The sequence below is a fragment of the Chelonia mydas genome, chromosome 20, assembly GCF_015237465.2.
Source record: "Chelonia mydas isolate rCheMyd1 chromosome 20, rCheMyd1.pri.v2, whole genome shotgun sequence".
NCBI lineage: Eukaryota > Metazoa > Chordata > Testudines > Cheloniidae > Chelonia > Chelonia mydas.
In genome coordinates, this window is record NC_051260.2 from 6,524,603 (window position 1) to 6,542,273 (window position 17,671).

General features: G+C 56.8%; 1 protein-coding gene across 11 annotated transcripts in view; it reads left to right on the forward strand.

The window, feature by feature from the left end:
- LOC102937381 (patatin-like phospholipase domain-containing protein 6) overlaps positions 1-17,671 on the forward strand; it is a 56,005-nt gene that overhangs the window by 23,084 nt on the left and 15,250 nt on the right. For all 11 annotated transcript variants that reach the window (XM_043532965.1, XM_037883835.2, XM_037883831.1 and 8 more), the window contains exons 12-24: positions 161-311; positions 651-734; positions 1,205-1,311; positions 1,839-2,030; positions 2,778-2,855; positions 5,185-5,390; positions 5,781-5,912; positions 6,496-6,619; positions 7,248-7,361; positions 13,550-13,625; positions 14,345-14,485; positions 14,569-14,632; positions 15,913-16,081. In XM_043532965.1, the coding sequence (XP_043388900.1) occupies positions 161-311; positions 651-734; positions 1,205-1,311; positions 1,839-2,030; positions 2,778-2,855; positions 5,185-5,390; positions 5,781-5,912; positions 6,496-6,619; positions 7,248-7,361; positions 13,550-13,625; positions 14,345-14,485; positions 14,569-14,632; positions 15,913-16,081 (1,638 nt within the window). The remainder of the gene's footprint in view (positions 1-160; positions 312-650; positions 735-1,204; positions 1,312-1,838; positions 2,031-2,777; positions 2,856-5,184; positions 5,391-5,780; positions 5,913-6,495; positions 6,620-7,247; positions 7,362-13,549; positions 13,626-14,344; positions 14,486-14,568; positions 14,633-15,912; positions 16,082-17,671) is intronic.

Sequence of the window (17,671 nt, forward strand, 5' to 3'; positions counted from 1 at the left end):
GCAGGACTTGCTGTGGGAGGTGTTGCTCCCTGTGTGACAGGGGAGGTCAGACAAGATGCTCTGAATGGCTCCTATTGGCCTTGAGTGGTGGGTGTGGCTGGTCCCCAGGCTGGCGCTGCCCAGCCTGGCCTGGTGCTGATGTCAGCTGTGTCTGTGGCAGGAGATGCAGCCGCTGCGGCTCTTCCCCCAGCCCAGCCACGCCTCGCGCACCAGCCCTGTCAGACACAGCAAGCGCGTCATCAGCGTCTCCTCCATCGACGATCATAAGGAGAACTCTGGGAGGCCGCCAGATGCCAGCGCCAAGGACCTGGGTAAGGGTTGCCCTGGCTCAGGGAGGGGAACACAGCAGCTGTGCTCCCCCTCAGAGCAACTGAGCTGGGCATGGACTGGACAGGGGTAAAAGAAGTCAAGAGTGCAGAAAAGCTCAGTACGGGGTGCTGTGCTGCAGGGATCAGGGGCAGGCCCTGGCACACCCCTTGCATGGAACTGGTCCACACCTGCCATATGCCATGACAGCTGTGGAGTGGCTCTCGTCACCAATCCTGCCCCTGGAGTGGCCTGGCTATAGCATCCGACCCAGGGCAGGGGAGGCTCTGGACTCCGTGTGCTCGCTGTGCCAGAGTAACGGGATGTGTGTGTCAACCTCACAGCTGATCAGCTCAAGCTGGGGTCCCTGGAGCCCTCTACAGTGCCACTGCTGAGCCGCTGCATCTCCATGCCAGTCGATATCTCGGGTAAGTGGAACTATCCCAGGATGGGACCAGGTTGGGGATGGGACCCCAGGGATCCTGAGGCAGCAGGCGATGGTGGGGAAACTTCTGGCACCCGCCCTGCCTGCTGCAGGGTGGGGTTGCTGCCTGGCCAGTGGGAATGGTGGTTGCTGCCCCAATTGAGCTGGGGAGGGGTTAGACTGCAGGAAGCAGGCTCAGGGCACTCTTGGATTTGGAACCAACTGGGGAGAGCCCAGAGGCCACAGGTGCCCAGGGACCAGGGGGCAGGCGGAAGGCATGAGACGTGCCGCCAGGACGTGAGCGTCCTAGGGAATGGCAGTGAAGGAGAGTCAAGGGGCTAAGCTGACTAAGGTGCTGAGCAGCCTGGCCTTTGCAGAGATCTCTGTGGTGCTGGCTGTGTTGGGCACCCGGTGGGGAGGGGCGGGCATCGTGGCTCTGCAGTGAGCGCTGCCCCTGCCTTCTCTCCTGCACAGGCCTCCAGAAGGGTCCCCGCTCAGACTTCGACATGGCCTATGAGCGTGGCAGGATCTCGGTGTCGCTGCAGGAAGAGAGCACTGGCACCATGGCCTCCTTCTCCAGGGTAGGTCCCCCGCACACACCTCTCCGACTGGGCCAGCGCTTGGTGCCCTCCAACCAGCTGCAGAGCTGGGGCTGCTCCCTCCCAAGGCGCAAGGTTCCCAGCGAGGCCTGGTGTGGGGCAGACGCTCCTCACAACGGGGTGTGAAGGCGCACTGCCTGCTGGGGGGTGGGGCCAGCCTGTGCTCCGTCACACTCCCTTGTCCAGGACAGCAGAGCTGGCCATCAGGCAGCAGGTGGGCAATTCTGTGGGTAGCAGAAACAACCTGGGGGCTGCCTCCAAGGGCAGCTTCACTTGGGGATGCCCGTATAGAAGTGTGGGGGTTTGGCAGCTGGGCACAGAGTTGGAGTGGCGGGCTGGGGGGGAGAAGGGGAGTTGGCAGCTGGCAAAGGCCCAGGCAGAACTGAGTCACTGCAAGGGATGGGGAGGTGCCCTCTGGGGTCTGGGCAGTGGCAGGGGGCGGGGGCAGAGCCAGAGGCTGTGGCAGGGCAGCCCTGCCACGCTCTGAGTGTCCACCCCCGTCTCTGCAGTCTGTCTCCCAGGAGCCCAAGGAGCGCAAGTCAGTGATGGTGGAGGAGCAGCCACCTGGGACTTACCACTACAACTACTGCGAGGATGACTCGGCAGGCGGCGCCTGCCCCTTTGGGCCTTACCAGGGCCGCCAGACCAGTGCCATCTTCGAGGCTGCCAAGCAGGAGCTGGTGAAGCTCATGAAGATTGAGGTGAAGGGGCAGCGAGGGGCACAGCCACAGGGGGCCAGGGCAGGGTGGACTCCCAGGGTCTGGTGAGCGCAGGGCAGAGCGGTTCCCTGGGGTCTGCCTGGAAGATGAGGGGGCAGGGCTGGGTGGTTCCCCCAGGCCGGGTGAGTCCCCGGGCTGTGCCTGGGGGATGGGGAAGGGCCGGGTGAGTCCCCGGGCTGTGCCTGGGGGATGGGGAAGGGGCCGGGTGAGTCCCCGGCTGTGCCTGGGAGCTCCAGCTGCCCTTAGGGAGCCTGGGGTTATTCTGGCTCTGGTGGCCGTGCCTGCCTCATGCCATTGGTTCTCCCGCTTCCAGAGCCATAGGTCAGCCAGGTTGTGGCCAGTCCTGCTCTGGGCTGCACAGCCCCTGCCTCCCAGCTTGGCCCTGGGCAGCTCCTGTGCATAGGCTCTGTGGAAGAGCTGGGCTGGGATGTTTGGCTGCCGGATTCTCGGCCCTTGCGGGAGGAGGGGTGGCCCAGGGTGGGATGGACAGCTGGGCTCCCAGGTGGGGAGGGCTGAGCTGCCCTGTCTGTGATTGGAGGGGCTGGCCAATCCATCAGGCCAGCACAGGGGCAGGAAAGGACTGGAGGGGAGGCCCCAGCATGGAGGGCAGCTCTGAGCAGCTCCCGGTTGGTGCAGCAGAGCTCAGCACTGCTAGGGCCCTGCCTGCAAGCCCCTCCGCCCCCATTGCTGGGTGCTCTGCCTGGTCCCTCACTGCTGCTCTCCCCACAGGACCCCTCCCTTCTCAACAACCGGGTGCTGCTGCACCACGCCAAGGCCGGGACAGTCATCGCCCGCCAGGGGGACCAGGTGGGTGCCGGGGGGTGCCAGTGCCCAGCAGCCACGGGGTGAAACTGGGAGCAGGTGCTCTTAGCTGGTGCTGCCGTTGTCCCTTGGCAGCTGGGGCCTGGTTCCCACTGTGCTGCGGCAGCCCCAGTGTGGAGTGGGCAGGACATGCTGCCTGCTGGGGTGGGGGCACCTCACCCACTCTGCGTTGATGCTGATGGCTGCGTGAGGAGCAGGGCAATGGGGCTGCCAAGCTGCCTGGAGTGGCTCACGAACGTGTGTGCCAACCTCAGGGCAGACTTACAAACCCCAAACTGGCTATGTGCTCTGTAAAGAGTTCACCAAGTAACAAGTGTGAACTCCTAAAGCACTATAACAGCCTCACCATGGAGTCACAGACAGTCCCGTGTAGCACCTGGATTTAGCTTGCCACCCAGGCAAGCCGGCCTTTGTGATAGGCGAGCCCTTACACCAAGAATCACAGCAGTATTCAGGTTTCAGAGTAGCAGCCGTGTTAGTCTGTATTTGCAAAAAGAACAGGAGGACTTGTGGCACCTTAGAGACTAACCAATTTATTTGAGCATAAGCTTTCGTGAGCTACCGCTCACTTCATCGGATGCATTCAATGGAAAATACAGTGGGGAGATATATATACATAGAGAACATGAAACAGTGGGTGTTACCATACACACTGTAACAAGAGTGATCACTTAAGGTGAGCTATTACCAGCAGGAGAGCGGGGGGGTGGGGAGCCTTTTGTAGTGATAATCAAGGTGGCCATTCAATCTCTTTGGTCACTCGATTACAGACCTAAAAGTTGCAATTCTTCAACAAAAAACTTCAAAAACAGACTCCGAGAGACTGCTGAATTGGAATTTAATTTGCAAACTGGATACAGTTAACTTAGGCTTGAATAAAGACTGGGAGTGGATGGGTCATTACACAAAGTAAAACTGTTTCTCCATGTTTATTCCCCCCCTCCACCCCCCACTGTTCCTCAGACGTTCTTGTCAACTGCTGGAAATGGCCCACCTTGATTATCACTACAAAAGGTGTGTCCTTCTCCCCCCCCCCCACCCCCAGCTCTCCTGCTGGTATTAGCTCATCTTAAGTGATCACTCTCCTTGATGTAACTTTACACCATGGGCTCCAGTGATGTGATAAGTGAGATCAACATCCTACAAGCATTTCAGCATTGCTAAACACCAAACACGTTCTCATCAACTTCACATCTATTCTAACAGTGCGAACAGACTGGTGAGCCAGCCTGGTTCCCGGCTCTGCATTTGTCAGTGTTCAGTGAGGCCTGGGGGCCTTGGCATGAGCTGGCACCTGGTCTGCCAGCATCACAGGGTTTTGCTGCTTCCTCAGCCTCTCACACTGAGTCCCTCCTTGTGGAGGTCAATGGCACTGCGGCCATAGGTGCTGACTTCTGCTGGTGCTGATGGGTGCTGCCCCCCTCTGCACCTGGCCCCGCCCTGACTCCACCCCCTCCCTGCCCCGTTCCAACCCCTTCTCCAAATCCCCTGCCAACCCCCACCTCTTCCCCTAAGTGCACCACGTTCCCGCTCCTCCCCCTCCCTCCTGGAGCTTTGTTACGCTGCGAAACAGCTGTTTTGCGGCAGCAAACACTGGGAGGTAGGCAGAGGAGCGGGGACGCAACGCGCTCGGGGAGGAGGCGGAGGCAGAGGTGGAGGTGAGGTGGGGCAGGGAGGGAAGCTTGGCTGCCGGTGGGTGCAGAGCACCCACTAATTTTTCCCCGTGGGTGCTCCAGCCCCAGAGCACCCACAGAGTCGGCACCTATGACTGTGGCGCACTGGAGTCCCATTCCCCCAGTTCCCCTCTGTCCTCTCCCATGGGGAGTGAGAGCCTTCCCTTCAGCTCTTACCAAATGGATCCAGGGGCTGCTGCCCCCAAGTGTCCTGCCCCGAGCACCCCATCCCTTTCCTTTGCACCTTGTTACCCCATTACAGCACCCTCGGCAGGAGTTCCCTGTGCGCAACCCCTCCCCCCGCCCCGAGGGTTGCATGCCTACTGGGCAGGTGGGATGGCAGCCCCCCCCCCCTTCCCTCCCCCTTGGGTGCTGGGACTTAGGCCTAGGAAGCATTAAACCCCTGCACAGCTGGAATGGGGAGGGTTGGTTTCCATGGAGCTGGGGGAATTTATGCTGGACTGTGGCTCTGCCGAGGTTAGTGGGGTGCTCCAGAGAGTTCAGGCTCAGCCGGAGCTGTAGGCTGTCCCCCAGGTCTCCTGGCAGCCTATCTGTGGGTGTGCACCTTGGGGGCAGGCCTGCCCCTCACCCTGGGGCTCGGGCTGACATTCCTCTCTATCCTCCACCCCACCCACCAACAGGACGTCAGCCTTCACTTCGTGCTGTGGGGCTGCCTACACGTCTACCAGCGCATGATCGACAAAGCGGAGGATGTGTGCCTCTTCCTGACGCAGCCCGGCGAGATGGTGGGCCAGCTGGCTGTGCTGACCGGGGAGCCCCTCATCTTCACCATCAAGGCCAACCGTGACTGCACCTTCCTCAAGATCTCCAAGTCGGACTTCTACGAGTAGGTGTCCCCCTTCCCCTCCTCATCCTGTGGGCAGGCTCTGCCCACCTCCCACCCCACTTCCATCTAGACTGGTGGCCCTGCCCTGGGCCAGATTGGGGCAGTGCCACCTAGAGGGGAAAGGCACTGTGTCCCATTCCCCACCCCATAAACCAGCCAGTCCCCTGCCCTGGGCTGGATTGGAGCTGCCGCCCCCTAGAGGGGAAAGGCCCCATGTCCCAATCCTCCAATCCTCCAATTGTGCACCTGTTGCCTGGGCCTGGATGTTTTCTTGGATGGCTCTGTTCCAGAGGAGGTGGGGTGACTCAGGGATGGGGCGGCTGCAGTCAGCAGCACACTGGCAGCAATGGGGCCACCTGTGCACTGACGAGCTACCTGCTCTCTCCCCAGGATCATGCGGGAACAGCCCAGTGTGGTGCTCAGTGTTGCCCATACTGTGGCAGCCCGCATGTCCCCATTCGTGCGCCAGATGGACTTTGCCATCGACTGGATGGCAGTGGAGGCCGGACGGGCCTTGTACAGGTGAGTGAGGCCTGTGCTAGGGGGATGCTGGGAGACCCTGGTTGGGGAATCTCAGCTTCTCCTCCTAGCCCAGGGCACAGCTGGGACCAACTCTTCCTGCTGTGCTTAACCCCTTCCGCGCCAGGGTAATGGGCACCCGTTACTCTCAGCCTCATCCATGCCCTTCCTGCAGCAAAAATGACTCAGGCATCCCAGCGCCCTGGGCAGGCGCTGTCCAGGCCAGCAGCCGTGCTGTTTCCAGAGGGGCCAGGCGAGAACTGCCCAGGTGCCTGTGACCCCTCCAGGGGACTCAGGTTTTCACCTGGGCTGACCTGACTTCAACCCCTTCCTGGCTGCAGGTGTTGGATTGAGAGCACCCCTGGTGCTCTGGGGATGGGGGCATCTCAGCCCAGGGCGGGTGCCAGCTGGGGCTCTCAGACTTACCGCTCATTGCATGCGCTCTCCCTGGGGCAGACACTGGCTCAGCATCCAGACCCGCCGCTCATTGCATGTGCTCTCCCAGCCCAGCCTGTAGGGGGTGCTCTCCCTGGGGCAGGCACTGGCTCAGCTGGCTGATTCACCGCTTGCTGCATGTGCTCTCCAGGCAGGGCGACAAGTCGGACTGCACCTACATTGTGCTGAATGGGCGCCTGCGCTCTGTCATCCAGAAAGGCAGCGGCAAGAAGGAGCTGGTCGGGGAGTACGGTCGTGGGGACCTCATTGGAGTGGTGAGTTTCCTCCCAGGGCACTGCTGGGGTGGGGATGTCCCCACCTGACCTCACCCTATCACTGCCCTGCACTCTCCCGCCAAGGGGATGGGGCCAGTCTCTGCAGACAGCGCTGGGGTGGTGGGTGGGCCCCTCTAGCAGGGTGGGGTGGATAGGTGGGGCCCCCTTAAGCTTGTTGTGATGATGAGTAGCTGCAAGTCGCGGGCCAGGCTGCTCCAAGGGTGCAGCCATGGGGCACAGTGTCCATTCCCTGCTTCTCCAGATCCTCCTGGCTTGGGTGCTAGGCAGATCATCACCCTCTGCTGCTAGCAAGTGGCACTCCATCTCCAGCCAGCGACTGTCCCTTATGCTCTCACACTGCTGACTGCTCCTGGGACATGGCTTGGCCTAGTATTGGAGACTGGCAGAGGAGTCTCCAGGCTAGAGTGAGGAGAGTGGGGCTGGGCATCTGGACTCCTGGGTTCTCTTCCCAGCTCAGGGAGGGCTAGTGGGTTAGAACAGAGAGCCAAGACGCCTGGGTTCTGTACCTCTCCAGGTGCCTCTCTCTGTGATGCCAGGCAGCCCTTGGCTGGGAGGGCAAAGGGCTCCCCTCCCCGGTCTGTAATGTGGCCTGTGTGCTCTTCTCTAGGTGGAAGCCCTGACCCGGCAGCCCCGAGCCACCACCGTCCATGCTGTGAGAGACACAGAGCTGGCCAAGCTGCCCGAGGGCACCCTGAACAACATTAAGCGCAGATACCCCCAGGTACCGGGGCAGGGTGGGTGCCATCCTTCCCTGCAGGAAACAGCCCATCCCAGTGCCTCAGCTGGCCATGCTGTGGGTGCTGCTGTCCAGGCAAGGGCAGGCCAGGGTGGGGGCAAGTTGTGGTGATGCAGGAGCTCTGTCCTCTCGGGGAGACAACTGCTCAAGAGCTAGGCCTGAGAATCACACCACCGCCACGAGGAGGCAGGTCTACATGACTGGGGACTCCCCTACTAAGAAGAACAGACAGGCCTGTCACCAGAGCTGATCTGGAGCACAGAGGGGTGAGCTGTCTGCCAAGAGCTAGGATTCAGGTTGTGAATCTGAGGCTGAAGAGGATCCTAATGGGAGCAGGAAAGAATCCACTGATTGTCCTTCATGTGGGAACAAATGACACCTAGATTCTCATATCAAGGGAGACTGTGCCAGGCTGGGGAAGATGCTTAAGGAAATGGAGGCTCCGGTGATCTTCAGTGGGATTCTCCCCTCTCTAGAGGAGGAGAGTGAAGGCAAGACAAGATTAGATGATCAATAGAGGGCTCAGGCAGTGGTGCTAGGAGGAGGGCTTTGGGATGTTTGACTGCTGGGAGGCATTGATGAGCAGAGGACTGTTCTCATGGGATGGACCGAAACCTGAGTGGGGAGGGAAATAGCCTTTTGGGATGGAGTTGGTACAACTGGTTAAAAGAGCTTTAAACTAGGAACTCACAGGAGAGGTTGGGAGATGCTCATGTAATCTCCATGTCTGATTCTAATATTGACCTGGAGGAAAATCAAGAAAGAGAGGACACAGCAATGGAGAAGGGACCAGCAGTGGGTAGGAGAATGGACATTTAGAGGAGGGACAGTGCTGATACCATTCAGGAAGGCGATACTGGAAGCAGAATGACTGAACCCAATTGGGCGAGGAATGTGGGTGAAGCCAAGCAGCAGCAATGAAGATGCCTGTACACCAATGCAAGAAGGCTGGGTAACAAAATGGAGGAACTAGAGCTACTGGTGCAGAAAGTGAAACCAGACGCTGTAGGGATAACAGAAACCTGGTGGAATAGGCATGACTGGAGTTCAGGGATTGAAGGGTGTGTGCTGTTCCGGAAAGACAGAAACAAAGGCAAAGGTGGAGGAGTTAATGATGAGTAGACTGTAAAGAAATTAGAAGTGATGGAATGGAGAAGACCGAGTCTGTCTGGGCCAAAATCATTCTGGGGAAGAAGCTACCAGAGGTTCCCCTGGGACAGTGCTTGGGATGTGCTACAGACCCCCAGGATCCGATCTGGATAAAGACCTCTTTAATGTTTTTGATTAAATACTACTGGGAATTGTGTGATTATGGGAGACTTTTTAACTTTCCAGAGATAAATTGGAGGACAAGTGCTACTAATAACAGCAGGGCCCAGGTTTTCCTGGATGTGATAGCTGACAGATTTCTTCAAACAGTCCCTGAACCTACACGAGGTGGTGTCATTTTAGATTTGGTACTGGTGAGCAGTGAGGCCCTCGTAGAAGAGCTGGTTGCAGGAGATAACTTTGATTCAAGTGATCATGAGCTAAAGCAGTTTAAACTACATGGAAGGATAAACAAAAATCGGTCCGCACCGAGGGGCCTTGATTTCAAAAGGGCAAACTTTAAATAATGAAGGGAATTAGGGACATGGGCTGGACTGAAGAACCCCAAGGATCTGAATGCGGAGGAGGCCTGGAATTACTTTGTCAAAGTTCAGAAGCTCTCTGAAGCCTGCATCCCAGGCAACAGGGCTGTCCCTAGGCATACGCAGCTAAGTAGGACATCATACGCGGCAACACCAGCCCCGGCGACTAGCCTATCCCTCGGCCGCCCCCGCCCCCTCCCCCCAACTGCAAGGGGCAGGGCCATCCCTAGGGGGGTGTGGGGCCCTGGACAACTCCCTCCGCCCCACCTATTACCTTTTCCCCCCTGCTCCACCCCCGGCCCACCCCCATTCCCCCTCTTCCCCCAGCAACCCCACACTCACTGGCAGCAGTGGGAAGTGGAGCAACCTGGCCCAGCCTGCTCCACTCCGCCAGCTCCCAGCCATGTCGCTCCGCTTCCCGCTGCCGGTAAGGTTGGGGAAAGGATGCCCCCGCACTCACCGGTGGCGGGAAGTGGAGCAATGCGTGGTTAAGTCCTATGGTGGTGTCCCTTGAATAGCTATGCGGATAGAGCTGGCACCGGGGTTTGTTGCACGGTTTGGTTCCTGGGTTAGTGTTTTTGTTGTGTGGTGTGCAGTTGCTGGTGAGTGTTTGCTTCAGGTTGGGGGGCTGTCTGTAAGCGAGGACTGGCCTGTCTCCCAAGGTCTGTGAGAGTGAGGGATCGTCCTTCAGGATAGGTTGTAGATCCTTGATGATGCACTGGAGAGGTTTTTAGCTGGGGGCTGTAAGTGATGGCTAGTGGCGTTCTGTTACTTTCTTTGTTGGGCCTGTCCTGTAGTAGGTGACGTCTGGGTACCCTTCTGGCTCTGTCAGTCTGTTTCTTCGCTTCCCCAGGTGGGTATTATAGTTTTAAGAAAGCTTGATAGAGATCCTATAGGTGTTTGTCTCTGTCTGAGGGATTGGAGCAAATGCGGTTGTATCTTAGAGCTTGGCTGTAGACAATGGATCGTGTGATGTGGTCTGGATGAAAGCTGGAGGCATGTAGGTAAGTATAGCGGTCAGTAGGTTTCCGGTATAGGGTGGTGTTTATGTGACCATCGCTTATTAGCACTGTAGTGTCTGGGAAGTTGATCTCTTGTGTGGACTGGTCCAGGCTGAGGTTGATGGTGGGGTGGAAATTGTTGAAATACAGGTGGAATTCCTCAAAGGCCTCCTTCCCATGGGTCCAGATGATGAAGATGTCATCATTGTAGGCGTAAATGGTGGATTCTCTGTAACTTGAAGTCTTTAAATCAGAATTTGAGGACTTCAGTAACTCAGCCAGTGGTTCGGGGTCTATTACAGGAATAGGTGGGTGAGGTTCTGTGGCCTGCAATATGCAAGAGGTCAGACTATGATCATGATGGTCCCTTCTGGTTTTAAAGGCTACGTCTATGAGCTTCCAGATCTGGCTAGGCCCGTTCCCATCCAGCATCCCAGCAAGCTGAGGCCAGGGCCACACTGAAGCCCTGCTCAGGGATGGTGACTGGCCAGGGAAGACCTGAGTGTGGCTATCTCTGTAGCAGGATGGGGCTGTTCTCTCTGTCCAGGCCATGGGGGAGCAACACCCACACCCCTCATGAGGGAGTGGGGTTGGAGTTTCTGAATCGCACAGTGTTCTCCAGTTCTGGCTGTCCCCTGGGTGGAACCTGTGGCCTGACCTACTCAGCTGTGTCCCGCCCCCGCATGGTGATTTGGCTCCGGTTGTTCCTGGGAAGCATGAGGGGACAGAGGACATCTTGGTTTAGCCTGGGCTGGATTTGCCAGCCTCTTGCTGTGTCTAGCCTCTGCACTGATTAAGGGAGAGCTCTGGTGCCCACGTCCCACTGCCATGATAACGCCAGCATTCTGTTCCCTGGGTCATCCCCTTCCTGAGTCCCACAGGGCAAAAGAGTAGCTGGGTTCTGGGCACCAGGGGGTGCAGGAGGTGTTTCACACCTGTCCCTCCAGAGCAGACTGCACTCCGTGCCATGTCATAGAATCATAGAATATCAGGCTGGAAGGGACCTCAGTAGGTCACCTAGTCCAACCCCCTGCTCAAAGCAGGACCAATCCCCAACTAAATCATCCCAGCCAGGGCTTTGTCAAGCCTGACCTTAAAAATATCTAAGGAAGGAGATTCCACCACCTCCCTAGGTAACGCATTCCAGTGTTTCACCACCTTCCTAGTGAAAAAGTTTTTCCTAATATCCAACCTAAACCTTCCCCACTGCAACTTGAGACCATTACTCCTTGTTCTGTCATCAGCTACCACTGAGAACAGTCTAGATCCATCCTCTTTGGAACCCCCTTTCAGGTAGTTGAAAGCAGCTATCAGATCCCCCCTCATTCTTCTCTTCCGCAGGCTGAACAATCCCAGTTCCCTCAGCCTCTCCTCATAAGTCATGTGTTCCAGTCCCCTAATAATTTTTGTTGCCCTCCGCTGGACTCTTTCCAATTTCTCCACATCCTTCTTGTAGTGTGGGGCCCAAAAGTGGACAACAGTACTCCAGATGAGGCCTCACCAATGTCGAATAGAGGGGAACGATCACGTCCCTCGATCTGCTGGCAGTGCCCCTACTTATACATCCCAAAATGCCATTGGCCTTCTTGGCAACAACAGCACACTGTTGACTCATATCCAGCTTCTCGTCCACTGTAACCCCTAGGTCCTTTTCTGCAGAACTGCTGCCTAGCCATTCGGTCCCTAGTCTGTAGCGGTGCATGGGATTCTTCCATCCTAAGTGCAGGGCTCTGCACTTGTCCTTGTTGAACCTCATCAGATTTCTTTTGGCCCAATCCTCTAATTTGTCTAGGGCCCTCTGTATCCTATCCCTACCCTCCAGCGTATCTACCTCTCCTCCCAGTTTAGTGTCATCTGCAAACTTGCTGAGGGTGCAATCCACAACATTCTCCAGATCATTTATGAAGATATTGAACAAAACCGGCCCAAGGACTGACCCTTGGGGCACTCCACTTGATACCGGCTGCCAACTAGACATGGAGCCATTGATCACTACCCGTTGAGCCCGACAATCTAGCCAACTTTCTATCCACCTTATAGTCCATTCATCCAGCCCATACTTCTTTAACTTGCTGGCAAGAATACTGTGGGAGACAGTGTCAAAAGCTTTGCTAAAGTCAAGGAACAGCACGTCCACCGCTTTCCCCTCATCCATAGAGCCAGTTATCTAATCATAGAAGGCAATTAGATTAGTCAGGCAAGACTTGCCCTTGGTGAATCCATGCTGACTGTTCCTGATCACTTTCCTCTCCTCTAAGTGCTTCAGAATTGATTCCTTGAGGACCTGCTCCATGATTTTTCCAGGGACTGAGGTGATGCTGACTGGCCTGTAGTTCCCCGGATCCTCCTTCTTCCCTTTTTTAAAGATGGACACTACATTAGCCTTTTTCCAGTCGTCCGGGACTTCCCCCGATGGCCACGAGTTTTCAAAGATAATGGCCAACGGCTCTGCAGTCACATCCGCCAGCTCCTTTAGCACTCTCGGATGCAGCGCATCCGGCCCCATGGACTTGTGCTCGTCCAGCTTTTCTAAATAGTCCCGAACCACTTCTTTCTCCACAGAGGGCTAGTCACCTCCTCCACATGCTGTGCTGCCCAGTGCAGTAGTCTAGGAGCTGACCTTGTTCGTGAAGACAGAGGCAAAAAAAGCATTGAGTACATTAGCTTTTTCCACATCCTCTGTCACTAGGTTGCCTCCCTCATTCAGTAAGGGGCCCACGCTTTCCTTGACTTTCTTCTTGTTGCTAACATACCTGAAGAAACCCTTCTTGTTACTCTTAACATCTCTTGCTAGCTGCAACTCCAGGTGTGATTTGGACCTTCCTGATTTCACTCCTGCATGCCCGAGCAATATTTTTATACTCCTCCCTGGTCATTTGTCCAATCTTCCACTTCTTGTAAGCTTCTTTTGTGTTTAAGATCAGCAAGGATTTCACTGTTAAGCCAAGCTGGTCGGCTGCCATATTTACTCTTCTTTCTACACATCGGGATGGTTTGTCCCTGTAACCTCAATAAGGATTCTTTAAAATACAGCCAGCTCTCCTGGACTCCTTTCCCCCTCATGTTATTCTCCCAGGGGATCCTGCCCATCAGTTCCCTGAGGGAGTCAAAGTCTGCTTTTCCGAAGTCCAGGGTCCGTATTCTGCTGCTCTCCTTTCTTCCCTGTGTCAGGATCCTGAACTCGACCATCTCATGGTCACTGCCTCCCAGGTTCCCATCCCACTTTAGCTTCCCCTACTAATTCTTCCCGGTTTGTGAGCAGCAGGTCAAGAAGAGCTCTGTCCCAGTTGGTTCCTCCCGCACTTGCACCAGGAAATGTCCAAGCCGGGCAGGCCCCTGAGCCCTGCTCCCTGATGTCCTGGCACTTGTTCTCCTCCCCACCACATACACACGCCTGGGCCCTAAGGGGTGGGCTGGCAGACAAGAGCATCCCTGGGATTCCTGGGAGGCTGGTTGGGCTGAGTTCTGTCCCTCTCCACATGCTCCACACTCATCCCAGGTCTCCTCTTCTCTGACCTGGGTTGGCTGCTGTTCCTGACAGGTCGTGACCCGCCTGATCCATTTGCTGAGCCAGAAGATCCTTGGGAACCTACAGCAGCTGTGTGGGCCCTTCACAGGTAGGGGCTTTGGGGGGAGGGTTAAATTGCAGCTTGCCCTAATGGGGGTGCAGCCTGTCAGGGTTACAGAGGCCCCAGCGTGCCATGCGGGGGCCCCTGTCCCTAGCCGGGGCTCGAAGCTGTGACTCCATCACCATGCAGGGGAGGTGGCTTGGTGCTGGCATTTCCCCGCTCCTCCCCCAGCCACAGTCAAGACCTGAGGAGCCACTGGCAGACCTGCTGGGGACTGACCCACCCTGGGGATTAAACCAGGGCTCCAGGACTAGAAGCAGGAGCTGCTATGGCTGGGGCTGAGAGCCAGGCTCCCTGGCTGGGGTGGGAACTGGCTCCTCTCCTTGTGGGCCAGGCCAGCGCTGATGCTAGGTGTCACAGGGCAGAGCTCCAGGCCGGGTCCTGCAGTTGGTCAGTTGATAGGGTTGCCAATCCTCCCGGTTTCGCCAGGAATCTCCCGGAATTGGGCTCCATCTCCCGGAGGCTACTGAAGCCAAACCAGGAGATTTTAGGCCGCTAAAAGTCTGGCGGGGGTAAGGCAGGCTCCTACCTGCCCTGGATCCGCACTGCTCCCGGAAGCAACAACATGTCCCTGCGGCCCCTCGCGGGGGTCTCTGCCCGTGCCCCAAACACTGACTTTGCAGCTGCCATTGGCCGGGAACTCTTGGTTGGTGGGTGTCTTGCCCTCTGGGCCCCTCAGACGGTCGGTCACTCTGTCTTGCCCACAGGTTCCAGTCTTGGTGTGGCCTCCAGCTCAGAGCTAACCAACCCAGCCAGTAACCTGTCCACGGTGGCAGTGCTGCCAGTGTGTGACGATGTGCCCATGGCAGCCTTCACGCTGGAGCTGGAACATGCCCTCAACACCATAGGTAAGTGAGGGCCAGGGCCTCACACTCCATCTGGTCATGCTTGGGGTGTAGGCCCAGCATGATAGTCCTGTTGACTCTTCCAGGTCCCACCCTGCTTCTGACCAGTGACATCATCCGAGCACGGCTTGGTGCCTCAGCGCTGGACAGGTAGGGGATTGGCACAGGCGGTAGGTGGGCTGAAGGGGCTGGCTCCTAGTCCCTAATCTCTTCGTTCTCCATAAAACGACCCCCCACCACGTGGCACCTGCAGGGCTGTGGTATGGGGCTTATGCCATTGGGACACAGAAGGTGGGGTCTAGCTGGCTGACAGCAGGGCCCTCTCCAGGAGAGGGTGCAGCAGGGGATCCTTGTTGGAGATGGGCTGGAGCAATGGGTGGGGGGTGGTGGGGAACGTAGCTGGGGGGCTGCTCATTAGGAGCTTGGAATGGGGTGTCCTGCTGGTTGCTGGGGAATAGAAGGGGATCCCTGTTGGAAGGGGTGTGGCACGGGCCCTGGGAGAACCCCTTCAGTGAGCCAGACCCCATAGGGGTCTCACTCTTCCTCCAGGGCAAAGTCACAGAGCTTCACCGCCTGCTTAGGCTGGACCTCTGAGCCTTCAGCACCCCTGCTTCACACTGGGAGCTTCACTCAGCAAGTCCAACTGAGGCAGATCTCTGAGGGGGACTTGTACGATCTCAGGGAGCAATGCTCCTCCTCCACCAGCATCCGCAGGGACACCCAGCCAGCGCTGTCACACAGAAGAGCTTATTAGTTGGCTGGAACACAGCAAAGGAAGTCCTTGGCTAGCACAGAGAAAAGCACGTTGCAGCAGAGTCCATCCTGGTCAGCACAGAGCCCAGAGCTCTGTCCCTCTGATCGCTCTGTCCCAGTTCAGGTGTGCCCCCAACTGCTTCCCACAGCCCACACTTAACACCCCCATCTCCCCTCCCCCAGTTTTCTGTTCCCGATCTGGAGAGATGCAGCTCAGCCGAGAGGGGAAGTCCGTATCTCTCTGGGTCGTTGATTGCTAGGGATCCATGTCTGGGCAACTGGATTTGCCATTGTCTTCTCAAGAGCTCAACTGATGTGGGATCTAGAGCCCCAGAGAGCTAGGAGCTGTTCACACCTGTGTTTTTTAGCCTGGCCAGAGAGCAAACAGACCTTCCTCACACACCACTAGGTAACAATGCAGCATATAGGGGAAACTGAGGCATATATGGGCTTCATAAAAATAATACAAAAAACCTCCCATTTTGTCAGAGCGTGCAGCTGGGGAACTGCATGCTGGGAACTTGGGGGACAGGTCCCCATTGGGATCTGGCAGTGGGGTAGAGGGAAGGGGGGGCTGCATGGTGGGAGCTCGGAGGAGGGCCAGAAGCAGGGGTTGGAGCAATGGAGTGGGGCTGGACAGAGCTGGGGGCTGCCTGCTGACATCCTCTCCCTGGCAGCATCCAGGAGTACCGGCTGTCAGGCTGGCTGGCGCAGCAGGAGGACATCCACCGCATTGTGCTGTACCAGACCGACTGCACACTGACGCCCTGGACTGTGCGCTGCATCCGCCAAGCTGACTGCATCCTCATTGCTGGGCTCGGGGACCAGGAGCCAGCCCTAGGCAAGGTGAGGCTGGGGCCCGCTGTACCGTGCCCAGGGGAACGCTGCATCCTGAGCCCAAGGGGGTGGCCAGCATGGTCTGGGATGCTGCATCAGCCTGTGGAGTGCAGCCTGGAAGCACCATTGGGGCTCCCCTGTCCCCGCTCTCAGATGATAGAGAAATTAGGGTCCCTTTGTGAGCTGGACACAAGCAAAAACAATCTGTGTTTTAATGTGACTTAGTGTAAATGTCTACATCTACAAGCAAAGACTGTAGGCCGTGCTGACAGGGTCGGGGGCCCTGTCCTGGGAAGCAGGGACTCTGAAAAAGACTTGGGGATCGTGGTGGACAATCAGCTGAACATGAGCACCCAGCATAATGCTGTGGCCCGAAGAGCTAATGCGATCCTGGGATGCATAAGTAGGAGAATCTCAAGTAGGAGGAGGGAGGTTTAACCTTGTATCTGGCACTGGTTCAGCTGCTACTGGAATCCCGTGTCCAGCTCTGCAGCCTGCAATTCAGGAAGAATGTGGATAAATTGGAGAGGGGTCAGAGATGAGCCATGAGATGAAAAGATTAGAAACCTACCTTAGAGTCAGACTCATGGGGCTCTATCTAGTTAGCATAACAAAGAGAGGGTTAAGAGGTGACTAGATCTCAGTTCCTACTTGGAGAACAGATATTTGATACTGGGATCATCAGTCTAGCTGAGGAAGGTCTAATGTGATTCAGTCGCTGACAGTTAAAGCTACAGCCCTGCACAGATACAAAAATATATATCTGCATCCGATCCGTGATCTGCAAAAATTGTCCGTGGATCTCTGCATCCCTGAATGGGGATATCTGCAGATACCCACGGATATCCAGGGCTCTACTAACAGCTTCACAGGTCACCGTGCAACAGTGACACAGGGCTGTGCCAAGTCCCCGACCCCAACTGCCCCGCCGATGGCTCTGTCCCTGCTGCCCCTCCTGCCTAGGGTTGCCAATTTTGGTTGGATGTATTCCTGGAGATTTCATCATATGACATAATCTTTAATTAGAGATTAATCTTTCATTCCTGGAGACTCCAGGCCAATCCTGGAGGGTTGGCAACCCTACATCCTGCCCCACTCCAGGGCGGGAGGCTACAATCCTGAGCCCTCATGTGCAGCGCCACCCTCCCAGTGGCTCGGACAGCCCTATGCAGCCGTGGCGGGTCCAGCGCACGCAGACCCGGCCGGGACAGACAGGCTGCTCTTCTCACAGCACCGCAGTTGCCACTTGCTAATTTAAAGTACAACCACACCTCTTTCAAATGGCGCTTGGCTCACTCCCTTCTGGGAGCTGTAGTTTATCTCCTCTGTCCAAGCAAGCTGGGGACTACAACTCCCAGGATGCTCAGCGGGCTAGGCCTATATGATTGAGAGAGCTGAGCTGGAGCCTGAGGGCTGATGGCAGCCCCTCCCTTTGGCTTAGCATGTTCTGCAGAGCCCTGCGCGGAAACAGCATCTGTTATCTGCATCTGAGCTGCAAGCCAGAAAATGGTCCCCAGATAGCCACATCCCCAGATATAAAGCGGATATCCGCAGTTTTGCAGGGCTCTTCTTAAAGCTAGACAAAGTCAGAGAGGAGAC